At 42.4% G+C, this 27,434-nt stretch overlaps 1 protein-coding gene across 1 annotated transcript; it reads left to right on the top strand.

The window, feature by feature from the left end:
• The first annotated feature begins 743 nt into the window (after positions 1 to 743).
• LOC134447055 (neuroplastin-like) lies at positions 744 to 25,806 on the top strand. Its single transcript, XM_063196340.1, has 9 exons — positions 744 to 777; positions 7,337 to 7,684; positions 11,547 to 11,730; positions 13,273 to 13,367; positions 16,065 to 16,198; positions 16,984 to 17,257; positions 20,948 to 20,969; positions 24,970 to 25,054; positions 25,784 to 25,806. Exons 1-8 carry the CDS (start codon positions 744 to 746, stop codon positions 25,028 to 25,030), a joined length of 1,152 nt encoding a protein of 383 aa, XP_063052410.1. The 3' UTR covers positions 25,031 to 25,054; positions 25,784 to 25,806.
• Positions 25,807 to 27,434: the final 1,628 nt, after the last annotated feature.

Below are 27,434 nucleotides of genomic sequence, written 5' to 3'. Positions count from 1 at the left end.
ATAGGCAGTACAACTGGGTGAGGCCAATGTGGAACTCGGCTCCACCTGTATAGAGCCAATAGTAGCACAGGCCTGGGTTAGTCCAGCATGGAACTGGTGACACCCACATAGACCACCAGGCTTAACTGGGTTAGGTGATCCACATGGAATAACAGGGTTAGACCTACACCGAAAAGAGCTAGGCCAATGTAAAAATGGGTTAGGACAGCATGGTGCTGTCTAAGGCCCAAAGGAAACAGAGTTACACTTGTACAGAAGAGGGTTTAGTCAACTGTATATGAAACAAGTGGAGCCAAGTCGTATTATAAAAGTCCACTATAAGTCCACTTATAAAAACTCCAACTTGCATACCACTAGAAAAACTCTAATGTAATTTGGTGTGATAAGGTTAAATTAGTGCTTAATGCCTGTCTGTCGTGATCTTGATTCTTCTGTTTAGTTGTTGTTTTCTCTCTCTCTCTCTCTCTCTCTCTCTCTCTCTCTCTCTCTCTCTCTCTCTCTCTCTCTCTCTCTCTCTCTCTCTCTCTCTCTCTCTCTCTCTCTCTCTCTCTCTCTCCTTTGCTCTGTAATCTATTGGTGTTGTAGGGAGTTGACTTGCTTTGTTTGGGTTGCATTGGTGTGTGTCTGTGTGTCTGTGTGTCTGTGTGTGTGTGCGTGTCTGTGAGTGAGAGTGTGTGTGTGTGTGTGTCTGTCTCAGCTTGGGTTATGTTTTATCGATCTGTGGCTTCTAGTCCAGATCAATCATGGGTAACAGGCCCAAGAGACTGGTCTACCATGGTGATATGCATCTTCCCAACCTTCCACCTTTACCAGTCATGTATGATGGTGTGTGTGACAGTGTATTACAGTGGGTGGAGTGTGGGTTGTGCATAGATCCAGTCGACACCTTAAGTCCGCCCACACAAAATGTGAGGGTGGAGTATGCTCCAGGCAAAACAGCAGGCCAGCAAAGTGATATCAACACTCATTTATCATCGATACAATTCTTCCAAAAATTACACACAGATGATGTTCTTCTCTAACCTGGTTGCTTGTTCCCAACACAAAGTTTAACGAAGATGCACGAAGCACGAAGGGTCTGCGTGAGAGCCAGGCTAATTCTTTTCTATCTCTGGAAAACAAATGCGGAGGTGGTCATACTATAGTACAGGGATGTCAAACTCAGGTCCGGGGGCCAAATTTGACCTGCGGAGCCATTTTATTTGGCCCGCCAGACCATTTCAAATGTGTATTACAGTTGGCCCACATACACCATTAATATATGAAAATATGACAACATTTTGTGCATCACAAGAATTACGTATGGTTCCAAACTGATGTAACAGCACATACTAGGTAACTAGCACATAGAACAGAAGTATACGATAGTATAAATATAAATGGTGGCAATGTGTTATTTGTGTTGCATCAAGTATTAAGTGTGTGTAATGTATGCACTATATCAGTGCATTTTTGAATAAATATTGAATTCGGCCCGCATCTTCATCCCAGATTTTTATTTCGGCCCTCTGTAAATTTGAGTTTAACATCCCTGTCATAGTAGATCAGCTGGGCCTTGTATTTTAATTGGGGATTTCTCTTCATGGTGTTTGTCCATAGTGATTTCCCTCTATGAGCCTTCACAGGACAGTGACAGGGCTGGACTGGCCATTTGGCATAGCGGGCATTTCCCGGTGGGCCCTGCACCCTCGCCCTGTAATTTTTTTTTTACATTTCTGAAAATAGGGGCCCACGAGGGTGTGGTGCCCACTGGAGAGTCAGTTCTGCGCCGCTAATAATGAGGGGGCCCTTTAAGCCACAAGTGCCCCGGGCCCCTTTTTCTCCCCCAGTCCAGCCCTGGACAGTGATGATGTACTGTAGTGGAAAGACCAGCTGTGTAATGTGTCTGTTCTAGCACTTCCATTTTTGATGCTAGAGTCATTCTGGTAAAATGCTATCGGAAAAATATCTAGAAAACAAACAAAATGTAGGCCTCCCTTGGGCAGCCGTGACCTAATGGTTGGGGAGGCGGACTTGAGATCAGAGGGTTGCAGGTTCGAATCCCACCCTTGCCACTCGCCACACCTCTATCTATGGCTTAAGTGTCCTTGAGCAGGTCACCTTACCCCACATTGCTACAGGGACTGTAACCAATACCCTGTAAAATAACTTGTAAGTCACTTTGGACAAAAGTGTCAAGTGTAAGTGTAGTAAGTGTAAAACGTGTGATACTAACTACAGTATATGAACTGCATAACAAATTGGTGCATTCTTCACATACACAGTCTGTGCAACATTTAAACCTTGTGCATTGAATTTGTGTAAGTACTTTCTTATATGGCACTTAAGTGGCCCATTTCTTTTCCCCACAGAAATAGTTAATATAAGGTTATAATGTTATAATACATATTTTTTTTTACTTTAGATGGTAAGAGTGTTCTTACCGTAATGGAACTAACCTTGAGATTAGCCTGTACTAGTGTGAGATAACGCTATGATATAATACTAGAATGGTGCTTTACTGGTACTAGTTTGGACTCTTTTCCTTTTCCCATTTCCTTCATATGTATATAATGACACTGTTGATTTGTTCTGCTCAGATGTGATGGAATACTATTCGTCATGCAGTGACCTTGAGATGCGGACTGCTTTACCGTTACAAATAATTAGAAATGTGGTGTGTGTGAGAGAGAGAGAGAGAGAGAGAGAGAGAGAGAGAGAGAGAGAGAGAGAGAGAGAGAGAGAGAGAGAGAGAGAGAGAGAGAGAGAGAGAGAGAGAGAGAGAGAGAGCAGAGCATGTGTGTTAAATATTATGTACGTTATGTGTGAAAGACATATGGGGCAGAGTGACTTTTACTCGGTGTGTTCATTACACTTTGAATGTGTGTACTGTATATATGCCCAGTGTGTATGTGGTTTACAGATGTTATGTAACTCTGTGTGTGTGTGTGTGTGTGTGTGTGTGTGTGTGTGTGTGTGTGTGTGTGTGTGTGTGTGTGTGTGTGTGTGTGTGTGTGTGTGTGTGGTCTGTATGTTTCTTGTGTGGCTCTTGGTTTGAGTGTGTTTGTGTTGGTGTTTATTTCTTGTGTGTGTGTGTGTGTGTGTGTGTGTGTGTGTGTGTGTGTGTGTGTGTGTGTGTGTGTGTGTGTGTGTGTGTGTGTGTGTGTGTGCGTGCGTGCGCGCGCGCGCGCGTGCGTGCGTGCCTACACAAGTGTAAAAAAGCGACATCGCACTGCAGTGTATATTCAGGTGATATTGTTAAAGAGCACAAATGGACAATCCTGGGTCATTTTGCGTCCTCTCAGGTGTATGAGGTTAGCCTGGTGCTGCCATCTGTAAACTCGGTGCGATTCACATTTCTCCACCCATTATGTCTGGGACGGGTCTTCTGGAATGACATTACATGGTGCCAGACAACATGATGATGATGATGATGATGATGGTGATGATGATGATGATGAAGGAAGAAGAAAGTCCGACAGTCAAGAAATGAATTGTAATTGCATTGGAAACCATATGGTTATTTTGCTGTTGTTACTAAAAACAAACAGTTATTACTATGAAATAACACTACAATTACTTTGAAATTAACACGAAATTACTACCTTATTAGCGATCCGTAAAGTAAAGTGGGTAACACTTTATTTTAGGGACACATCTATTAGCACTAATACATAAAATATTAATGCATGTGTAAGTAACTTGTAAGGCATGTACTAAGCAAAATAAGACAGTTGTTAAGCATGTATTCACAAATGTCTTGTTCATGCACAATAAGGGATTTATTACCGGTATAACCTCAGTAAGGACCTAGTAGACCTAGATTTCTATTTATGTGTAAGCAGTAAGGGCCAGAATACAATGTGTATAAGCTCCTGGTGCACTGTGTGAACAAACCCTGAACAGTGTGAAAACAGATGTGGAATAAGGGTCCCTATTCTAAAGTGATGCATTGCTCAGCCCAGATGGCTTAGGGCCCCCGCACTACCTAGGGCCCCCACTCTACGTCCCCCCCCGGGAAGCAAAGTGTAAGAACATTTCAGAGTCTACATTAGTCTCAGTAGGTATGAAGATCTCACTTATTCTACTCATTATGTCAATGAGTAATTGGAAGCATTATATAGCAAGGATTGGACGTAAAGTTATCAATGACGGTGGGTGGTGAGATGTCATTTTTTCATACACCAATTAGTTTTAATTGTAAAAACCCTACAATAAATGCAGAATATAACGATGAGTAATAGTTTGGAAGCGAAACTAAGCTATTCCTTTCTGATAAATAAGTTAATGTTTGAGAAACTTAGCTACAAGAAGTGCAGTGAATGATTGGTAGGCTACGCCCTTTATCAGAAATGCAATGCATGGCCAATGCAGCAATGATAATATTTCTGTTGTTACGTACATGGCAAATTGTTTGGATAGCAACTAAATTTCACGATTGAGGGGAGGAGCTAAGGAGCTTGGTAGGTTCAATGTTGGCCTAGATTGCGTACCCATCATGCACTGCACTTCTTGAAGCTAATGTTCTCAAACATTCACTTAATTATCAAAAAAGAGTAGTTTAGTTTTGCTTCAAAACTATTATTCTAATGTTCTGCATTTATTTTGGGTTTTTTTACAATTAAAACTCAGTGGTACATGAAAAAAAATTACATCTCACCAACCCACCGCCATTGACAAGTGTACGTTCAATCCTTGCTATATATAGGCTCTTGTTACCTCCCTCTCATTGATTTGAACAAGAGAAAACTAGATGACTCAGCTGGGTAAGTATTAATTATTTGATATACCCTTACACTTTGTAGATCGGGGGGGCTAATTGGTGCAGGCCTGGGTGGTGTGGGGGCCCTAGGACTTTGGTAGTGCAGAGGCCCTGAGCCATCTGGGCTGACCAATGCATCACTTTAGAATAGGGACCCTTATTCTGCATCTGTTTTCACACTGTTCAGGGTTTGTTCACACAGTGTGTCGGGAGCTTATACACATTGTATTCTGCCACTTACTACTTACTCATAAATAGAAATATAGGCTTACTGGTCCTTACTAAGGTTATATTAGTAATAAATCCCTAATTGGGCATGAACAAGACATTTGTGAATACATGCTTAACAACTGTCTTATTTTGCTTAGTACATGCCTTACAAGTTACTTACACAGGCATTAATATTGTATGTATTAGTGCTAATAGATGTGTCCCTAAAATAAAGTGTTACCGTAAAGTGTTACCAAATGTTGTTTTGAAAATTGCTGCTTAGAGGTACCAGACCACATTAACCACCACTGGAAGAAATGCATTTGACTTCCTGTTGTGACTGCTGTCACAACATCTGAATTCAATTAAATTAATGGCCACAGTTATGCATATTAAAATGACCTCCTTAAGCACATGATCGGCTCAAATATACAGTAGCATCGTGCACTTCTGTCTTCTCCTTCTCCAATCAGTGAACGGGGGAAGGGACAAGAGAGGGGGATGAACAATGACACATTAGGGTAATTTCATGTGAAATCAGACACTTTGGGACCCGACCGAGACATCTTTTTGTGACTTACACTGACTGATATAATCAAGGCTGAATGCATAGTGTCCTACCCTCATATGTAAACCTTTGCTAGTCTGTTTCTCCCTTAATATTGGTGTCAGATTCACACAAATGCAGTTCTGGGGTGCTACCTTGCTACTAAACAGGCACAGCAAGTATGATTGAAATCTGTGTCGGTCGGGTCCCAAAGTGTCTGATTTCAAGTGAAATGACCCATTACGTACATATGGGTGGATTACAAATGACCAAACATTTGCGGTTAGGTAAATCAGATCCAAACCTTTCAAACTTCTGACTCCACCCTCTCACCTGTAATTGATGGTCAAGTCAGTTGGTCACACGGCCCTCTGTACGACATTAGTCCAAAGCTAATGTACGTTTGTAACATAAGTGAGCAGATGCATTTCCAAAGGGCAAAACCCAGTCATGGAGGAAAGCAACGTGAAGAGTAGAGTTTTGCTTTTGCTTTTAACTCTGTACCTTTTAGTTGGCATTACAGCCTGTCAATACCACAGACTGCTGACTTTGTGCCGGAAGAACTATATACCTGAGAGTGTACTTGGGTCTGGGAGTGATGCAGCAGGATGGTACTACCCTGTTGGCATTGTGTGTGTGTGCGTGCGTGCGTGCGTGCGCGTGTGTGTTTGTTCTTGTGGTGGACTGAGTGATATTAGCCCAGTCAGTGGCCAGCAGAGTTCACAAGCTATTAGACCCGAGATATGCTTGCTCTTGGATAAGCATATGTGTGCACATTTAGTGCACGAATACGTGTATTTTCTGTCAGTTTTGCTCATGGTACTGTATCTCATTTGAACACAAGGTATGAAGACCTGTGTGCACGGTCCAATATTGACACAAAGGCTTCCATGTTGAGGTCACGGTAGAGTCAAACAATGGTGAGAAAAAGTTAACATGGCCTTGTTAGTTGTCTGCCTAGATAAGTTAATGCCTCCAGTATCGTGCATAGAGCTCTGATAGTCTAAGAATAAGTATGTGCACTTGACCGAACGCGGTGGCACGTGTAATTTAAGTCACGACACAAACATATTCCGGGCCTTAGTTGTTGATGAGGTGTTTAGAAAATTGTCTGAAAAGTGTGTTCGCTTATGCTAACAGATACTGAGAAATGCATTGCAGACAGGCCTGACCTGGCAAGCAATATATATGGGAACCAAAAATGTTATTAATACATTATATAATGTAAGGAATTATGTTGTATCTTTCTGGTAGTGCAAAATCAGTAAATTCCACATTGTCACTCAACTCAAACTGGTCCCAATTTCAGCTATTCAAAAAAAAGTAATATAGTAATGAGCTAATTAGCTAAATTAAAAAATAAAAATTAAAATAAATTGCTTAAAGCAAATTCATGGCGAAACACTTACAGTTAGGGTTGTTGCCCCCGCAACCTGCATGGGAAACTGCCTTACTGTGCCTTTCTTTGAATATTGTCTTGCTTTCCTTCCGTGTATGTTTGTATTTGCATTTGTATTCTTACGCATTTTATGGTCTGTTCATCTCATTTTGCATGTTCAATGCTAATCTAACATTTTGTTCAACTATTTGCATGCACTCTGCCTTTTGTTCTTCCGTTTGCTCTCTGTCTGTCTTCTGTTTTTTTGCATGCTTTTTATGTTTTGTGTTAATCGTTGGCATGTTCTCTTTATTTCCTGTCCCTTTTCTTCCTTCTTTCTTTTCTTGCATCTGCCTTCTCCTTTTTGCCCCTGCCTACCCGAACCTATGCCTGTCCCAACCCCCCCCCCCCCCCCAAAAAAAACCCATGGCTGCCCTAAATTGACCCCATACCCGAGCAGCGGGGTTTGTGCGCTCACCCCTGTCGGAGACCAAGTTGACGGGTGACACATTTGAGCTGTACTGCGAGGTGATAGGTAGCCCCACGCCCGAGATCCAGTGGTGGTACTCCGAGGTGAACCGCGCCGACTCCTTTGGCCAGCTGTGGGATGGCGCCCGCAAGCGGCGCGTGTCCATCAACACGGCCTACGGCCTCAACGCCGTGAGTGTGCTCGCTGTCACGCACGTCACCCTCGACGACTCCGGAACGTACGAGTGCCGCGCCAGTAACGACCCCCGCCGCAATGACCTGCGTCAGAGCCCCAGCACCACCTGGATTCGCGCCCAGGCCACTGTCACTGTCCTGCAGAGTGAGTCGGGTAGCCAGAGCATCCCTTAAGGCCTCAGCACAGAGCCTATGTTATGCCTATGTTACCTTACTTTCACCAAAATTGCAATGGTTATGTCTTAATCTGTTACTTAAGGCTCTCAGTACTGTCGTGGCAATGTTGTTATGATGTAGTAGCAAATAGTGAATAGGCCCGTCGGCGACCCCATCTGCAGTAAGAGGCTACAGCCTCAGTCTGACTAGCTTGTCTCCTCTGCTCCTCTCCCAAATGTGACCATTCTCTCTTGAAGGTGATGATACACAGTGCTTCTTTTTGAGCAATGTTGCTAGGTAACTATATAATAAGATGCTGTTTGGACTGTTTATCTCTGTAACACTTTCATCAAGAGAGGCAGCAGACAACTTTTTTACCATTTTGTCAGAAAATTCAGACCCAATCATGATGTTGCCCAGCAAAAGTTGACCTGTGTGTCTTAGCGTTCAGAGTGGGGATGGCAGGTGGAGCGCCCCCTAGGCCCCAGTAGAGGTAGCAGCAGCTAGTCATCAACCGTTCAGGTAACCACTCCAATAACCTTCCAAGGATAACAAATAAAAATAAATTAAAATGTAACATGTACCAAATGTTCCAAATTATTACACAAAAAAATAGTTTTAAAATAACTAAAAACAAAAACAAAAAACAAAAGAAACATCTGTCAATAAAAAAACACAGTTCAAATTGCATTACTGGATCTTTTGCTGATTCAGCGCACATGTGGTTTTCTGCAGATAAAGGCACATAAAGAAATGTTTCTGCCAGGTAAATACATCAGATTAAGAGAACACATGTATATGATAAAACACCATCACAAAGCAGCAACACATGACATTTGAAGCTGGTGGTTAACTCTTCCCACAAACACCAAGGTGTAGTTATGCAATTATGCACAAATTTGGCCATCCTGATGACTATCTTCATCTACAGCTTTCTTTACGAGACTAAAACATGTTGAAAGTCTGTTTTGCCTAATAAGTTGGAACAGTGCATTTTAAGTTTTTATTTAAAAAAATACTGTTGTCATTGGAAGGTTCACTCGAATACATTTCATTTATACGGTTAATGAAAATTATGAGGACTGTAATTTGTATTAGGACTGTCATTTGTATTTAGGAAGAGTAGTGAACTAATAATTGGTAGCACAGTCTCTGTCCTTCCACCCTCAGCCTCGTGACACCTAAATGCTGTGACTCATGAAAAGCCATCAGTGACAGCACAACACCCAGATATTCTGTCTGTGTCAGATTGAAGGTCATGGGTGATTGATGGCTGACTGATTGACAGTCCTGGATTAGATGGTACTTCATGGCACCTGCTCCTTCTCCTCTGGTGCTCCTGGCTATATGGGTGATTGATTGGTGGCCTTGTACAGATTTTTTTCTTGTGTTAATTCAACACTTAGAGCAGTGTTTCTCAACCTTTTTTGAACAAACACCCCCTTGAAGTCATCACAAGCCTCCCAACGCCCCCTTGACCTCATCATAAGCCTGCCAATGTCCCCCTTAGTATTGGAAAATAAATGGACTAAAGCAACTCAATGGTAACTAAACCTCGCCCCCACTCAGCTTTATCCTTCTCAACGCCCCGTTAGGGCTCCCCAACACCCTCCGGGGGAACACTGAGAAACATTAACTTAGAGTATGCTGTATTGTTGGTCCTACTCTCAAAGTGTTGAATTAACACTTCATTATCTGTCTGCATAACGGAATTCTCTTTTCTGATTGGTTGATGGGATGAATTCTTTGGAACCGGTCACACGTCTCGAACGTGTATAAGTTGGACGCGCATAGAATCTTGGTTTGGAATACTGAAGGTATCTAAGGGATAATGCTGTAGGAATCATGCACATGATCTATGGAAAATCAATCGCAGATCGCATTTTAATCTGTTGAAAGAGTGCAGTAGGCCAGCCCAAATCTCGGCTTTCATTGAATCCAGTGACCTTTGGTTACTATTCAGAATTGCCCCTCTATAGTAATTCTGTATGGTCTTGCACATATTTGCTGTAAAGATCTACTGCACACTTGGCAGAATGGGCAGGAAGCAATGGGCAGGAGAGCCATGAATGACAACACATGCTGCTGAAAACACATTCAGATGGCTCTGGTTTAAAAAGAACAGCGTCATTTTTGAAAACATGCTAATTTTAAACCTCCCTTAAATAATTAAATAATTAAGTTTTACATTTCTCACGTTCCAGCCATTCTTTTAGTCTGGTAAGTAATATTACTTGTTAATATGTATCATGGCGAGGACAGCTGTCCTCAACTCATGGCCTCTCCATAGGGGTGACCCAAGGGTTGGTGCTGAGGCTCCTTCTTTTACCATGTACACCACCTCACTGGGCCATGTTGTCTGTTTTCCAGCTTATCTGAAGGATATGCTAAAGCCTTATGTTCCTTCCAGGACATTTTGTTCCTCCAGTACAAACCATTCAACCTTGCTGTAGTGTCTTTTCACAAAAGTCTCCTGTCAGTTCAGTTTAGCTGTCCAAACACCCAGTGACTCCAGGAAACATCACTGATGAAGTATCAAATGAAGTGAATCAGAAGATGCTTGACAAACAGCACAGGGATATTAGGGCCTGCTATAGCAGTACTGTCTTTATCCACTGTAACAGCATTCCAACGAAACAGATCCTGCAAACAAGCCAACACTATAGGTGATCATGCTAATTTATGCTCATAGTGCAAATTGCATTGGGAAATTGCACAGCATAGGGAAGTAAGCATATGGCAGTTTTTATATGAAGACTACTGTATACAGTATTGATAACATGAAAAATATTAATATACTCAACATTTCTGGGTTTACAATAGGTAATATGATGACTAATGATTGTCTAATTATAATTCTTTTTTTATAGAAATTGATCTAATGAAAATTTAGTGAGATCATCTGGTGACCCTTTAAATCTGTTTTAACATTAATATCTTCTTTATAAAGTAAACAGCACCTAAGATATTGCCAGAATTAGCTTATTGGTGCTATATTGGACACCATCTTGAAAAAGACACCTTTCCTTAAGTCAGATCATACTACATTTTTGTACAGTATATGTTCTAGGGGACGCCTAGATGTGTCAATCAGTTGAAAAACGGTTTGTATCAATTTCTTTGAGCTTGGGTGTTTTTTCCATATATTTATTGAACTATATGTATAAAAAATAAATTGTCCATAGAAATGAATGGGAACAGCAATGGCGACTGACTGCATCTTTCCCAACTGTTCCGCTTCTTACATTGACGAACTGAACAAACAGCTTTGCAATCTGCTTGTAGCTTAGAGCATGCGCAGTGCGCTTAGCCTATGTACGTAGTATCAACATAACCTGTGATAAAAGTGACTTTAAAGCTTTACGTTGATTCATAAGAGCCACAAGAGATTCTTTTTCACAGTAGTTTCAGCCATATGATTTTCGTGGCCGTTATCAGAGTTCATTACTTGTGTTTTGTGTTTCCCATTCATTTCGAGAGCTTCTGGTGTTACTAAACTAAAATCAATGCCCGAAGGCATCGCCAAGATGGGCGCTGAGGGCAAGGATTGCCTATAACGAGAATGACTTTCGCTCATGTCTTCTGTGTCCCTGATGTGATCTCGACTGCTTTAAGCTTGTTTAAACACAATCTCTGTTATAAATTTGTTTGTTACCAGAATGGCAAGGACCAATTGCTGTGAGTCGTGATGTATTACAAAAGGAACTGTAATGTCATAGCAGTTTAGTAGCCTACTATGGTAGGAAAATCAACGGCTATTACAGTGTTGCACTGGCGGAACGGCATGTATGTTGCGGCTAGGCTGTGTCCCTCGTCTTGCCTTAACTCCCGCCCCTGTGTCTTGTCTAAAGAGCCCACCATTGACTCGTCGGATCACGTGACCCTGATAAAGGACGGGGTGCACAGCCACAGCCCCCCCATCACCCTGCAGTGCAACCTGACGTCCCAACACAACGGCCTGCAGGGAGTCTTCTGGATGAAGAATGGAGAGGAGCTGGACGGCACGCGCCAGGAAACGAAGACCGCAGAGCTCAAGTAGGACTCACACACGCGAGCACACACGCACACACACACACACACACACACACACACACACACACACACACACACACACACACACACACACACACAAACACAGCACCTCTTGTTCTCATACACACACACACACACACACACACCTATCTATATCTCTCACTCACTTACTCACTCACACACACACACACACACAGTTATGTTCTGCGTGTGGACTGATGCACATATATCTCTGTGGTGCCACAGACATTAGTGTTCTTGTAGCGTAGTGGTCTTGCTAATTAATGCAATGAGGAAATATCTTGTCACTAAGTAATGAAAGCCTTGCTAAGCAGCTGAGGTCTTGTGCTTACAGCTGTGTTGGTCTTTATATCATTAATATCAGTAGCTCTAATCAGTAGTGCTTATCACATTGATGATCTAGTGCTAGTGCATTGGTGTCCATTTTAGTCAATTTAGTCCATCATTTTGTCCTATTCCCCGTTGTATAAGCCTATGGCCTACTACACCGGATTTCTCCTGCAAAGGCAGGCTACACTGTGCAGGAAATGGTCAAAAAAGGTACTGCAACTATGCTGCTCATTGAAGCTGAGGTGCCTATTGCCAAAATTTGATCTTTACATGATAGTTTACTAAGTAATAAACTCATATTTTCTAGTATGGCCCAAGTACAGTCATAATGAATACTTTGAATTTGATGGTGGTGGTAAGTATTCATGAAAAAGGTAACATTAGAGAATGGGTAGCATGAGTTCTGGAAATAAACAACATCTAAACATCTATCATGTTATCATCAATAATTAGGCGGTGGCTATATTTATTTGTGGTAAAACATGCTGCTTTTCGTCACCCTTTAGGGTAATACATAAATGAAAACACTCTTGCAGAGTGGTCATAAATTACAATACTGGTTTTGTTACCTCCATGAGGCGAGGGAGAGATTGAAGACAGATGACCACAGGAAGTTTCGTGCCGTAGTCTGTCTGCTGTATCTATTGCCATTAAGCGCTCCCCTTCCATAGGTGCTAATGTAAATGTTTGCTCACTTTTAAAATGTCAGCAGTCTTGCTACGTCAAGTCAAGTGATTGTGACATCACGTCGACTTGCAGAATGTATATATTCAGTTGATTTTACCACATAACAGGTAACACGGCAACACGGTGAAACTCAAGGTAGTCAGTCTCTGGTCTCTCTCATGGTCTGTAAATACTAAAACACACTGAGAAAAATGCTGTTGGCAGTGAAAATGTGCTTGTTGACTATTGTTTGCCGTCTAGTTCTATTTCCGTTAGGGTTATCTTATACTAGGATGACCCCTTGTAGAGACACCCTAACTTAAAATACTTGTAATATAGTGTGTGTGTGTGTGTGTGTGTGTGTGTGTGTGTGTGTGTGTGTGTGTGTGTGTGTGTGTGTGTGTGTGTGTGTGTGTGTGTGTGTGTGTGTGTGTGTGTGTGTGTGTTGTATGAGATATAGATGTGTGTTTGAGAAAAGGGTGAGTGTGTGAAGATAATGTTAATGTAAATGTGTGTAAATGTGTGCAGATTGCTCAAGCCCAAATCAGAGGATGCTGCCGAGTACATGTGTGTGTTCACCTTTGCCACGGTGCCACCGGCTAACGCCACCATAGAGATCAAAGGTAAGACCACATTACTGTATTCCAACACCACCTCGGGGGGCAACCGCCATTCCGACATACCGCCATTCCGACATTGACGTTCAATTGTCGGAATGGTGGTATCTTTTTTTTCCATGAAACGTCCCGCCATTCCGACACCCCCCAGATTTCATGCGTGGACAGCTCCGGACATGCCGCAGGTGTATGCTCGCTCCCCTAAAAGCAACTTGGTCTCGGTATGGGGGTAGGAAAAAGTGTGCACGATTTACCATATTTCAGCACTACATGCATGGACAGCTCCGGACATGCCGAAGGTGTATGCTCGCTCCCCTAAAAGCAACTTGGTCTCGGTATGGCGGTAAGAAAAAGTGTCGGAATGACGGTATGTCAGAATGACGGTATGTCTGAATGGGGGTGTTTGTCGGAATGGCGGTATGACGCAATGGCGGTATGTAACCCACCACCTCCACGTGAGCTAAGGGTCGTTAACACATTCTCCACAGTGAAAGAAAGCTCTCCCCCAGTGACATTGCATGTAATGTGCATGACATCAAGTGAAAGACAACAGAGGTTGTGTTTTGCTACACAACAACACATAATGGCGGCAAAAGCATAGAGTTGCACAGCCTTGTGGCCGCGCATACATTTTAATATGCAGCAGCAGAGGATTCCAAGATTAATTTCCTTTATTTTAACGTCTCAAATATACAGTAACATAATTATAAAGCACCTAAAGTGCAGATATACTCAAGAGCATGGCCATTCCTAGCCTGATGGCTTTGATGGTGTACCTCCTAAACTGAAGTGTTCTATGATAACAAATTGAAAGTGCTAGAATATTGGACATGATGTCGACTCGCTGTTGGCATGTCTTTGGCACATGCTTACCAATGTTTGTATACATAGGTTTTTTGTTGTATTTATAAACATTGTGTTGTGTGGAGGGGAAAGATAGGCTACTGGCAGCCAACCACGTGAGCTATTTTTTTGATGGACGGCTGTTTCCAACAATCAGAGGTTGAACAGTGCGCAGCCAGGGTCACGCAGCCAGGGTCACAAAGCCAGGGATTGTTTACCAACGGAAAACCCATGTATTGGTGCAGCTGCATAGACAGAAATATCTCAAGGCTTCACTTCCTGCTTTAGCATACGTCCATCTCTACTGACCTTCTTGCCTATTTAGCATACTTCCTATTAGCATGTTTGATCTTGTAGCATAGAGTACCTGCTGTTTTGTAGTATGGCAGCTTGTGCATGTATGTGCTTGTGTGTGGATCCGTCTGTCTATGTTGGAGAGAGAGAGAGAGAGAGAGAGAGAGAGAGAGAGAGAGAGAGAGAGAGAGAGAGAGAGAGAGAGAGAGAGAGAGAGAGAGATGAGCAGATGGAGCTCAGTCTGAGGAAGGGGGATTAGGCCTCCTGCACTGAATCTGAACACACACCCCCAACTCACGCATTCTCTCTCTCTCTCTCTCTCTCTCTCTCTCTCTCTCTCTCTCTCTCTCTCTCTCTCTCTCTCTCTATCTATCTATCTATCTATCTCTCTCTGTCCACCTGTTTCTCCGTCTTTCTCTCTGTCGCTCATTCTGTATTTCGCTCATTCAAGCTAAAACATGTTGTCCAGTTCATCACACAGTTCAGTCCAATGCCAGTGGCCTAATCCCCTCTGAAGGTACAATCATGACAAGACCAGTAACTTCACAAGTGTCTTTTTCTTCTGTTTTTCATTGACAGTCATTTAAGATTTGCAACATAAAACAATAGCTACCTCACTGTTAGCTGTTCGTTTTTCATCATGTCTGCAGTGTCGGACGCTAAGTCAGCTAGCTCATGTTAACCTTTTAATGCAGGCCATACCTCCAGTGGCACGCTGTAGTCATTGAAAAGTTAACTATCATAGTACTACAATGCAAATGCAATACAAAGGGCCTTTAGTAACGCACTACGACTTGGTCATTGCCATTCTGGTAACAGCACATTTATAACGCTGTGTCTAAACGGGTTAATGCACCAAAACATTTTTAGCTGAAGACATCAAAGGATAGTGAGAGCCCATTGTTAGAGGGGGTCATCCCTGGAACATGCTAGTAGGAAGTATGCTAAATAATAGATAAGCAGGAAATTCTCTCTCTCTCTCTCTCTCTCTCTCTCTCTCTCTCTCTCTCTCTCTCTCTCTCTCTCTCTCTCTCTCTCTCTCTCTCTCTCTCTCTCTCTCCCTCTCTCCCTCTCTCTCTCCTGTGTGTGTGTGTGAGTGTGTTTTTGGTGGGCTAATGTGCACTGTTATATAGTTCATTTGTAAATGAAAAACAAAGACGTGGGTGAGATTCATTGATGATGAGATTCTTGCTTAGTATACTGTGTTATGCCGGTGTGTGTGTGTGTGTGTGTGTGAGAAAGAGAGAGAGAGAGAGAGAGAGAGAGAGAGAGAGAGAGAGATGGAGAGAGAGAGAGAGAGAGAGAGTGTGTGTGTGTGTGTGTGTGTGTGTGAGAAAGAGAGAGAGAGAGAGAGAGAGAGGGAGATCTGCTGCAGTAGATCAGCAGATGGAGTGAGTGACTGACTGTGTGTGTGTGTGAGTGAGTGAGTGAGTGAGTGAGTGAGTGAGTGAGTGAGTGAGTGAGTGAGTGAGTGAGTGAGTGAGTGAGTGAGTGAGTGAGTGAGAGCGTGCGTGCGTGTGTGTACGTTAGCGCCTATGATGATGAGTATTTTTTTGCTCTCCCTAGCTGCCCCAGAGATCCATGGGCACAAGCGCAGTGATAACAAGAACGAGGGCGAGAAGGCGGTTCTCTACTGCAAGTCTGTAGGCTACCCCCACCCCATATGGACCTGGAGGAAACTGGACAACGACATCCCTATGGTACGTGTGTGTGTGTGTTTGTGTGTGTGTGTGTGTGCGTGTGCGTGTGTGTGCGCGTGTGCGTGTGTGTGCGCGTGTGCGTGTGCGTGTGTGTGTGTGTGTGTGTGTAGTGACTTAGCTATTCTTTCCTTCTCTGTCTCTCTCCTCTCCACCTAAGATGTTCTCTTTCTCAGACACATACACACACACACACACACACACACACACACACACACACACACACACACACACACACACACACACACACACACACACACACACACACACACACACACACACACACACACACACACACACACACACACACACACTTGTGTGTGTCACTGGATTGTACTGTAGCTTCTTAATCAAGGCTGGCCATCACTGCCTATCGTAATAAAGACTAAAAACTAATATACATATGAGATTTAAGGCATTAAAAAACCCCAATAGGATTTAGTTCAAATTGGGCGAGATTTAGTACTTCCAGGCAGGATTTTAAGCATTTTTGGACTGGCAATCATCCCTCATCTGGCAACCCTGCTGCTAATTGGTGACGCATCTCCCCCGCTTTGCAGATCATTGACAACTCGTCTGTCCTATCATAATAAAGACTAAAAGCCAAACAAATATACTGATTGATACATAATCATTAATAAATAATCATAAATAATCAAAGCATCTACAATACCTAACGGATAATAATTGATAACACATCTATCTACGCTATCTAATCTCTAAACGTCTCCTGTACCTAACGGATGAAAATTGATAACACATCTCCCCCTCTTTGCTTTGCTTTGCAGGACATCGACAACTCGTCTGGCCGCTTCTTCATCAGCAACAAGGACAACTACACGGAGCTGAGCATCGCCAACCTGGACATCGCCATGGACCCCGGCGAGTACCAGTGCAACGCCACCAACCCGCTGGGCACCACCACCATGACCTCGGTGCTGCGTGTGCGCTCCACTCTCGCCCCCCTGTGGCCGCTGCTGGGAGTGCTGGCGGAGATCATTGTGCTGGTGCTCATCATCGTCATCTACGAGAAGCGCAAGAAGCCCGAGGACATGGGAGACGGTGAGCCCTGCGCACACACGCACTCACACGCAGCATACACGCATGCATGCATACGCACACACACACACACACACTCTCTTGCTCTATCTCTCAAAACGTGTAATGCTTAATGTCCACTGATCCATCTGACCCCCCCACCACCACCACCACCACAGACACACAGACTCTCTTGCACGCAGGCAGGCAGGCACGCACGCACGCACGCACAGCAGGACTTTTCGTTGTCAGGATGAATGGTCCTGATGTGATATTGATGAGGTGTGTGACTGCACTGAGCAGGTAGCTGTATTAGATATTTATGTCTTTTCTAGGAATACACCTGATCCAAATTCCATAGGATTCTCTCTCTCTCTCTCTCTCTCTCTCTCTCTCTCTCTCTCTCTCTCTCTCGCTCTCTCTCTCTCTCTCTCTCTCTCTCTCTCTCTCTCTCTCTCTCTCTCTCTCTCTCTCAACAATGGAACAGAACCAGTATATTACACTTCAGGACACAAAATGTTTGTTTCTGTCTCATCTCAGCTGGTAAAATGCTAAGAACAATTTAGAACCACAGAGTGTCTGGAGAACAGAATGTGTAGTACAGAATCCATTTTTTCCATTGTTGCTAACAAACATTTTTTGAAACCATGTCTTGTATTCTCAGTTCTACACACAAATCCAAAAACACACAACGGGCAAAGCGCCTCACTTTTCCTTTCAAAACTATATATTATATGAATAGATACTGTATATAAGAGCCAGTTAAACACAGATGTACAAAACAGTCAAATGCTATGATGATGAAAGAAAAACCATAACTTTACTATTCAACCACATCTAGTTCTGTTTGAATTACAAATATAATACAATTTCAGCACAACTACCTAGCCTGTAGTTGCAGGTTGTCTTGCCTCTCTTTTTGTACTGTAGGTCAGCGCAACTATTTAAGTTTTACAGTACACAAAGCACTGTAGCAACTGAAACCCACTGTGTTACTAGAGTTGTGTTTAGCTTTTAGTGGTTTTTAGAACTGGAAATTGTTTTTATAGCATGAGAGCACTTGGTCGTAGTTCAGTAGAATTGCTTCAGGGACTTGGTGCATGGGTGACATGTGGTCATCATTGTTTTTTTGAAGTTCCTGTGTCAACAATTGAGGAAAAACTGTAAGTCCCGCCAAGGGAAAGTGTTAGATAATAAATGCTACATTGGTTTTAGTTACAGGTAGCCCAGTAAATACTTTTTATGTTCATGGTTTAGCTTGCCAGGCTAGGTTACAGGTTTTTAGTAATGTTGCACCGATACCATTTTTTTGCCCCCGCTACGATTCCCGATACTCGACTGTGCAGTATCGGCGATACCGATACCATACTACTCTTGGAATTTATATACAGTATATGAAGAGCTTCATAGGCTACTACTTGGATGGAACATCATTGCTATCATGGATTTGTCAGGCTGCTGCCTACCTTTGTGAAACAGGAAAAAGACTAATACTGTACAAAATGAATCCAGGACTTTTTATACATTATAAATACCTCTGATATAAAATAGCTAAGTTCAAGGCTGCATTCAAGTGTCACGAGCATCTGTAAATGGTATCGGTGCCCTATTTGTTGGTTATCACCAATACCGATACCACCATTTTAGTGCAGTATCTGGGTGGGCCCCGTCCGATACTGGTATCGGTATCGGTGCAACATTCGTTTTTAGGGCTTAGGGCACGGGTGGGCATAGGTGGGCATAGCACTTTGGAAGTTATATCAACGCTGCTAGGCTGGTGGGCAAAGCGAGCTTTAACAAACTGTGTTCCATGGTGTCTTTCCCTCCCTTCCTGGCACCCCCTGCTGGTGGTAAGTGATAACTGCATGTGTCTGAGTTTCATTCAGCAGCTTGGCCAACAACATGTACCATTGACTGGCATACACACACTGGCAGACATACACATTACACACATGGGTATGCACACATTGGCACGAATGCACATGTTTACAATGACATCCACACTCTATGCCAGTAGACAATAGGCATTCGCACACACAAAAACAAACACACCCACACGTCACACACACACACACACACACACACACACACACACACACACACACACACACACACACACACACACACACACACACACACACACACACACACACACACACACACACACTGATACCACACGGTCAATTACGGTTGAATCCCCCTCCGTATGTACTCAGCCATCGCACTGCTGTTTCTCCAGACGGCTTGTAATTGTGTGTCCATGGAGTGTGTCCAGTCCCCCCCCACCCAAGCATGAGAGAATGGCCACTGCTGTCTGTCACTGCCAGACTGGTGTATGTGTGCTCTACCCTATGGGTAGGCTGTAATGCAGCACCCATACAGTCCCCCCCGTCCCCCCCCCTGGTCTCATCACCAACCAATCTGCATGGGTGCCATCCATCTAGAATGGACCCAGGCCAATGTGTGTGTCTGCGTGTTTGTGTGGTTGTGATTGTGTGTTTGTGAGTCACTCTCACAAACAATGACGTGACCTCTTCTGGGTTTCAGAAGGGAGTGTGACACGAAGTTAAGCCAAGCCTGCATCGTGCACAGTACATTTTGCTGTGTTAATTCTACACTATTCTAAGCAGATATACTGTATGGTGCGATTCCATATAGTGAATTTAGTTCATGAATTTAATTTGAGTTCAACACTAGGGCTGTAATGATACACTCAACTTTCTATTCGGTTCGTATCACGATTTTTTAGGCTACATCTACAGTTCGATGCACCCTACGATTTTTAAAATGTATCCGATGTATAAGAGGTTACTAATAATGTAAAAAAATGTTTAAAAATAATAATGATATTGATTTGAAGCTTGGAAGCACCATCACATCATATCATGTGGTTGTTTTCTGGTAATAGAACTTTGAAAGGGCGTATCATGATACTGCCATCTTGCATCACGATACAGTATAGTGGCTCAGCGTATCGCGATTTCTCGATATCTCGATTCGATACAATATCGTTACAGCCCTATCCAATATCAAATGGGACAATATATGCTCAGACTAGTCCTGAATTAACACTGCAAAATGTACTGTGCGTCGTGCATTCCTTTCTCTGCTGTGTCTCTCGGCTCTGTTCAGTGTGTCCTCTTCTTTCTCCACCCTAGTTGACGGACTCTGTACCACTAAGGTCAGGGTTTGGACTAGGGTGGTGTCAGGGCCATCTACTGGTATACTACAGACACCCACCCCCACCGTCACAACAACGCTTCTTCTGGATGATGCAACATTTGTTTCAGTCTGAGTGTGTGTGTGTGTGTGTGTGTGTGTGTGTGTGTGTGTGTGTGTGTGTGTGTGTGTGTGTGTGTGTGTGTGTGTGTGTGTGTGTGTGTGTGTGTGTGTGTGTGTGTGTGTGTGTGTGTGTGTGTGTGTGTGTGTGTGCGTGCGTGTGTGCGTGTGCATGGTAAAGCATTAAGCTCTATTGCCCCTGACAGTGCATGATCTCTCCCCAAGTCTGCATTTTCATACTTGCAGGTGTGTGTGTGTGTGTGTGTGTGTGTGTGTGTGTGTGTGTGTGTGTGTGTGTGTGTGTGTGTGTGTGTGTGTGTGTGTGTGTGTGTGTGTGTGTGTGTGTGTGTGTGTGTGTGTGTGTGTGTGTGTGTGTGTTTGTTTGATGACTCACACTCTGTGTCATTTTCTCTCCTGCTGCTGCTGCCACTGCAGATGATGAACCAGTGGGCCCCATGTAAGTCTGTTTACCATCTCTTGTCACCCTGATGGCTCTCTGGAGCGGTGCATGATGATAATAATAATGATAAGAACTTCCTGCTAGTCCATAAGGAAATGATTTCTAGTCCTTATTAGTTTAGTGAGTAGGATTAGGCTTCCGGGATTCAAGGTATAGACCGCGTGCCCCAGAAAAACTATACACACTTTAAATTGTTGTGAGATATGTAAGTGTTCATGAAAATACATGTCATTTCCAGTGTGATAGAATTTACAGAGATCACTGTATTGTTTTGTCACCACCTGTTCTCAAACTCATGTCTACAGTTTAGAGCAGGCGTCACCAACATGGTGCCCGCAGGCAGCGGCCTGGTAGAATATTTAGTATAGAATATTTCTTTATAATCTGAACGATCTCAAAACAATGGTAGAGGATTTTGAACAAGCAAATAGCCCTCGGGTAGCCCTTGGTAACCCTCAACCCAGAAAGGTTGGGGATCCCTGGATTAATTTATGAGGCCTAAAACAGCAGCCATCAGTGCATAGAAATACCAAAACAAAACTGGTTCCTGTTGTCTGCATCGTCTGGACCAGAATGGATGTTTGTTTGTGAACAGGTGACAGAACAATAAAATGATGTCTGTAAATTCTATTGTACATTGGACATTAATCAGACTTTAATAAAAACCTACATTACAATGATTCAACTTGTGCCATACATATGAGTGCGACGCAGCTGCTTCCCAAAGCATACGTTCATGTGGACCGAATGGTGTGAACCAAGAAGGAGTAGGCTACACTAACGTGGACTGTCATACAGTAGTCCCAACATGCTGCGACCAACACAGGTGTTTCCTAAAACGCAAACGTGTGCAACCCTGTTGGTAACTAATGTGGTTAATAACTGCAGCCCTCACTGCTTGGTTTCAGCTTATAAACTTTGTCTGAAGGTGTCAACTGCGATTAACATTGCGAACAGAGTGTCTCAATGTTTAAATATCTTGGTTGTTTAACGGTGTATTGCACAGATTGTTCAATTGAAAGTGTTTAAAGCGAGGAATAGACTGTGTATAATCTAAGGAGCTGATTGTGGTTGTGCAAGACTTCAATCAAAGCTTGAGCTATCAATCATGAGCGCACGCTGCACTCAACTTGTAATGTGTCAGCAGAATGTCAGAGTATAAACAATAAACTTACAATAAACCTAGCAATGCCACCTGCAGTATAAATACATTACACAGCATGTAGGTCTACATAACGTTATCAGTGCCATCTCACAGCAGTTTGTTAGGGAGACCTATTTTTAATCCAAAACTAGTATATGATAATATAATTAATGAAGATGCCTTTTGTTTACAAGTTATGTTCAAATGAGTGGTATTGCAATTTTATATATTAGTCTAAATGAACATCTACAACAAGTTGCAAACACCAGGGGAAGATTATAGGCGCCCCAAATTTGGCTAAATGGTCATTTAACCCTAAAGCGACCGACTGGGGTCATTTATGACCCCGGGCACATATTTTCATACACCATTTCTGCAATTTTTATCAGAAAAACTTGTCCTTCTAGGAGTTTGTCAATACATATGTTGTGCATGTTGTGAATGATTTTTGTGAGATTTGGACCATCTATGTGGGATTTATAATCAAAACACCTCTGGGGTCATTTATGACCCCGAGAGGATCCATGAGATACTCAACATTATAATGTCCATTGTTGTTGTAATTTTCAAACTCTGGTTTTTGTATTTTGTGTCTTGGGGCAGGCCATGGTCAGCAGATCTAAAATATTCATAATATAAACATTTATAGTATTAAAATATAATATATTATATCAATAAATAGGGCACCCCTGCGATAGCCAACGAAGCATATTGTGAGGGCACCCAGGTAGCATTTCCTCTGTTATTGCTCCATATTTGTTGATATCATGGCACAGTGGTCCTAGACACATGATTAGAATATGAAATGGAAGTCATCCTGATGAACAAAGAGGGAGGAAACAAGTCATCAGTGTAGAAATCAATGGCGTTTTTAGAATTTTCCTTATTATATGACTATACAAAGGCTGAAGCATCAGTTGAATCATTTCTTTGCTCTAATACATATGGAAGACACCTTTCCACAGCTACAAAGTCCAGAAAAAGTTTCAGAGAAATTTTGAGTGTGCACAAGGTTATATGTTTGAGACATGGTTTTGTCTATGTAAATTACCATATTCTCTGATCTTGTGATTTCATGAACCCAGAAATGTTGAGTACCTTAAAGTTTTATTGCAGGAATATCATCTATGGGCCTAATGGATAGAATTTAGCTTGGTTTCCCAAAGTTTCACTTTGAGCAATTTCCATAATTAGCATAAATATACTGTATTATTACGGTAAGACTACTACAAGTGAATAGGCTAAAAAATGTAAATGATAGCTATCACCATGAAACTTTCTCAGATGATTACTGATGATGTGAGAAGAAAAAAATGTATTGGATGTTTTTTGTATTTTGATGTTTACATATGCAAATGAGGGCATACATCATATTTAGCATATACGTATGTAAGTTTGACTAATTTTTAGCAAAACAATAAAATGTTCAAATTCACATTTTTTTGCTTTAGATGAGGGACAAGTATGTACAAGATGTAAATAAATTTGAATGAACCCCAAAAAATAATTTATAGGGTGGTATTTCTATATAAACTCCTTGGGGTCATAAATGACCCCGGTCGGTCAGATTAGTCGCAAAAACAGGCCGGTCGCTTGAGGGTTAATGGTTAAAGGCTGTTCGCACTGTCAGCCAACTTTGGGTTGTTTCTCGGAATACCGAAAATAAACAAGCTCATCCGAAACATATCTGAAAACGTTGTGGTTTGAACTTGGTCCAGACCAATTCGGTACTACAGCTTTGGGAAGCAGTCCTTTTTGGATGTTAGTTCAAACTTGCATCATACCATATTATTTAATGCTAACTTGTTTGGTTGTTTGGGAAGCGTATCCTTGTATTGTACAGTAAGCTTGTCTCTTAAGTTGTGTATGAAGATTAGTGAATCACAGACACCTTCCTGTGGTCTTAATGAGAGTACCATCACAATTTACCCCAGTCTTCCGAACACATCTTGTCATGCTTAAAAGTAGAGCATAGTCATTTTTTTCATTGTGTATTACCGGAATGCATGATGCCCATTCATTCACAAACTTTTTTTCATAATAATACTACCATCATCAATTTGTAAGTAGTCATTATGGCTCGGAAATGTACACTTTTCACACATGAATAGGTGGATCTTTTCCATGAAAAAGTTGACATTTTAGAAATAAACTATCAAAATAATGCACTAGACCTTTAACCCAGTATTTACATCATACCACTTGGATGGTTCTGTATCCACCTATAATATATAACACCTTATATATCACTCTCAAGTGAGGTTTAGAATTGAGTTTAAAACTCTTCTTGTTATCTATAAGTCACTCAATAGACTAGGATGTTAAAATATGCTTTAGGTCTTCAAAGTCCCTTCTGCTGGTTGTGCCCAGGATTAAGCCCAGACAGAATATGACAGGGCATTTAGCTGGAACTAGCTCTCAGTCTGTTGAAATAACAACTGCCTCAGCAATGGCATGTTTTTTAAAAAGGAAAATTAAAAACAGCCTTATTTTCATCTGCCAATTTATCTACAGTCTCCTGGATAATACTATCTATAATATTTTTGTTCTTCCACTTTGAATGACAATTGTGTATGATAGTGTGCTATGCAAATACTATTGTTATTGCTATTACTATTATCCACAGTTACAAGGGCGGCACCATCACTATTTTACAAGTAGTTGTTAGTGCTAAATCATTCAGAAGGGCTATGTGCTGCTTAACCGGAACTACAGACCAGACATAATGTGTGGGCATGAAAACCGTTGAAATGTGTGGGGCTAATGTGCGGGACATTAAGGTGGCTAGCCAGTTGTCGTGCTCTCGTCCCTCCTCCTGTTTTTCAATTGGCCCCTGTGCTGCTGACCCTACAGGAAAACCAACTCGACCAATAACCACAAGGACAAGAACCTGCGCCAGAGGAACACCAACTGAGGAGGCCACAGCGGCCACACCCAGGTGAACACCCACACACCTCACGTCACGTCAGATGGATGACTGCCGACTGCGGTCAGTGATGGGCAACCTGGATCCAGAAGCTGCAATCCAGTGCCACATATTCCAAACGACCTGGTTTTATGGTTACCTGTCCAAATGGCCTAATAGGATGGGTAAAACCTAGCCTGATTATCATTGCCTTCCAATTCTCTTCGAGACTTGGTCTGACCAAGAGCATAACAATTAACATTTCCCAAACGGCATGGTTGACCCGCCTCCCTTGGTTTGCTTATGGTTGTTTGCTTACCGACAAAGTGGGAGGAGTACCCGTATTTTCGGGAACTCAGAAAGTACTTGCATTGCTCTTGACCTGACTAGTTGCAACACTGAAAGTGTTGCGTCACTAGGAGGGCACAGCCTGGCTAGGTAAAATCAGGCCTTTTGGAATATGTGTCTCTGGATTGTAGCCTCTGGATCTAGGTTGCCCATCACTGGGTGTGATTTGTACTGAACCCCCCCCACCCCCATCTAGTCTGGTTACACATCTTCTATGTGATTTTTTACATCTTGGTTTTATGTAACACCATTGATCTTGCTTAAAATTGTTAAAATATTCCCCCTTCTTTTTTTAAGAATCCGTACCCTGGATGGATGCGTGAATGATGGCTGTATGGATGGATAGACGGTATAGATTGATGTGTGCTGTTAGATGGCATGGCCACTGACATGCTGCTGTTGTTTCCTTTGCAGATTAAGACGTGAATGCTGCGACCTTCTGAACGTAAACACATGGCGGTGCCGTTGTATAGCATATGTATCTATGACTGGGGGGGGGGGGCAGCAACATAACGACAGGCATGCCTTATGATTTTGGGAGACGAGAAGAAAAAAGGAGAGAAGAGAAGAAATTGAGGGGGAGGAGAGGACGGACTGGACACATTTCACTTCTTTTGCTGCATGACTGTGTTGCTTTTGATTCTCATGTGTTTTTCTATTGTAGGATTTTACCCATTTCTATGAATAAGACGTAACGCATGTAAGGTAGTGACACTTTCTTACAGGTTAGATTTTATGGAGGGTGGGGATGGGGCAGGGATGTGTAAAGGGTGGCGTCTAGTGGGGACAGCTTCATGTAGACGATATCTAGTTTCTTAAAAACTACTGTAAGGAATAATGCAACACGACCATGTACTGGTATGACAGTTTTTTTGTACAGTTTCCCATTGCACTGCGAACCACTGATGAGAGGAGGTGTCTAGTGTTGTGTGTCTATGCCATTCATTTAGGGGCTTCATTTCAAAAGGGCTTTGCGATGTCCCTCGGTAGTCCTTTTCTATTCCAGATTATATTGTACTTATGTATGTATTTATTTAAATTATTCAATCACTGAAAGTAATAATAGTGTCTGAATGTTCCACATCTGGTGCACTTAAAGGGGTGGAGGAAAAAAAGGTGACGACGCACCTGCAAGACTTAATTTTGTAATTCCATGAACAATGTCTGTCCTAAATGTAACTGATTGCTTTTTATCAAGGTGTATTGTACAGCATGGCTTTTATTCTATGCAATAGTTATTCATATAATATATTCATGTATATTAATATCCAGATATATATATATATGTTTATGAGACATTATTATTATTAAGGCGTAACTTATTTATTTTTTTGCCGGCGTGAAGCTTTAAGATCATGTAGACAGCAGCAGTCAAGACTGATATCATCATCATCCACTACTGCATGACTCCATGGGAGGTACTGCTAGTGTACTACATACATATGGACCACATGGTCAAGCTCGACCTCGTCGTTGTTGTGAGGCAAACCCAAGTCATTTTTACTAATAAAGACATTCCATGGAAGGAGTCGTCTGGGTATTGACTTTAACATCTGCTTCTGGGAATCGGGGTAGTATTTTCCGCACGCACACACACACACAGAAACAATTGTCTGCCACGGTGAATGGTGCCGTCTAGTCAAGCATGTTCTTATTGCATGAGACAGTAAAGATCAGTCACTACATATTCCTCTGTGTGTGTATGACACAAGTGTAGTGAGCAGTCATACAGCCACAGCACATGGAGGCGGAAAGTTGTATAAACAAATCAATATTTCCCTGGGAAACATGATAAGTATCAATTTCCATATCTGTCACTGCTCACTGAAGCAAACATGATTGTTCCTCTTCCTCTGACTTGTTTTCCCGTGTTAGGTGATAATTTGATCAGCACCTCGTGGCCTTGTCTTACTCAGCGGGTCTTGTGGTTGTGACGGCATCGTGATGGCTCTTTCATTTCCTGCACCAGATTTACCATCAGTCTCAGCAAAAAAAGACAGCCTCAGCTCAAGCACATACACAAATGGCCAGGGGTTTGCTCATGTGTCACGGCCGCCCGATGCCC

Source organism: Engraulis encrasicolus, chromosome 4 (assembly GCF_034702125.1).
Source record: "Engraulis encrasicolus isolate BLACKSEA-1 chromosome 4, IST_EnEncr_1.0, whole genome shotgun sequence".
NCBI lineage: Eukaryota > Metazoa > Chordata > Actinopteri > Clupeiformes > Engraulidae > Engraulis > Engraulis encrasicolus.
This window is presented reverse-complemented; position numbering and strand designations above follow the sequence as displayed.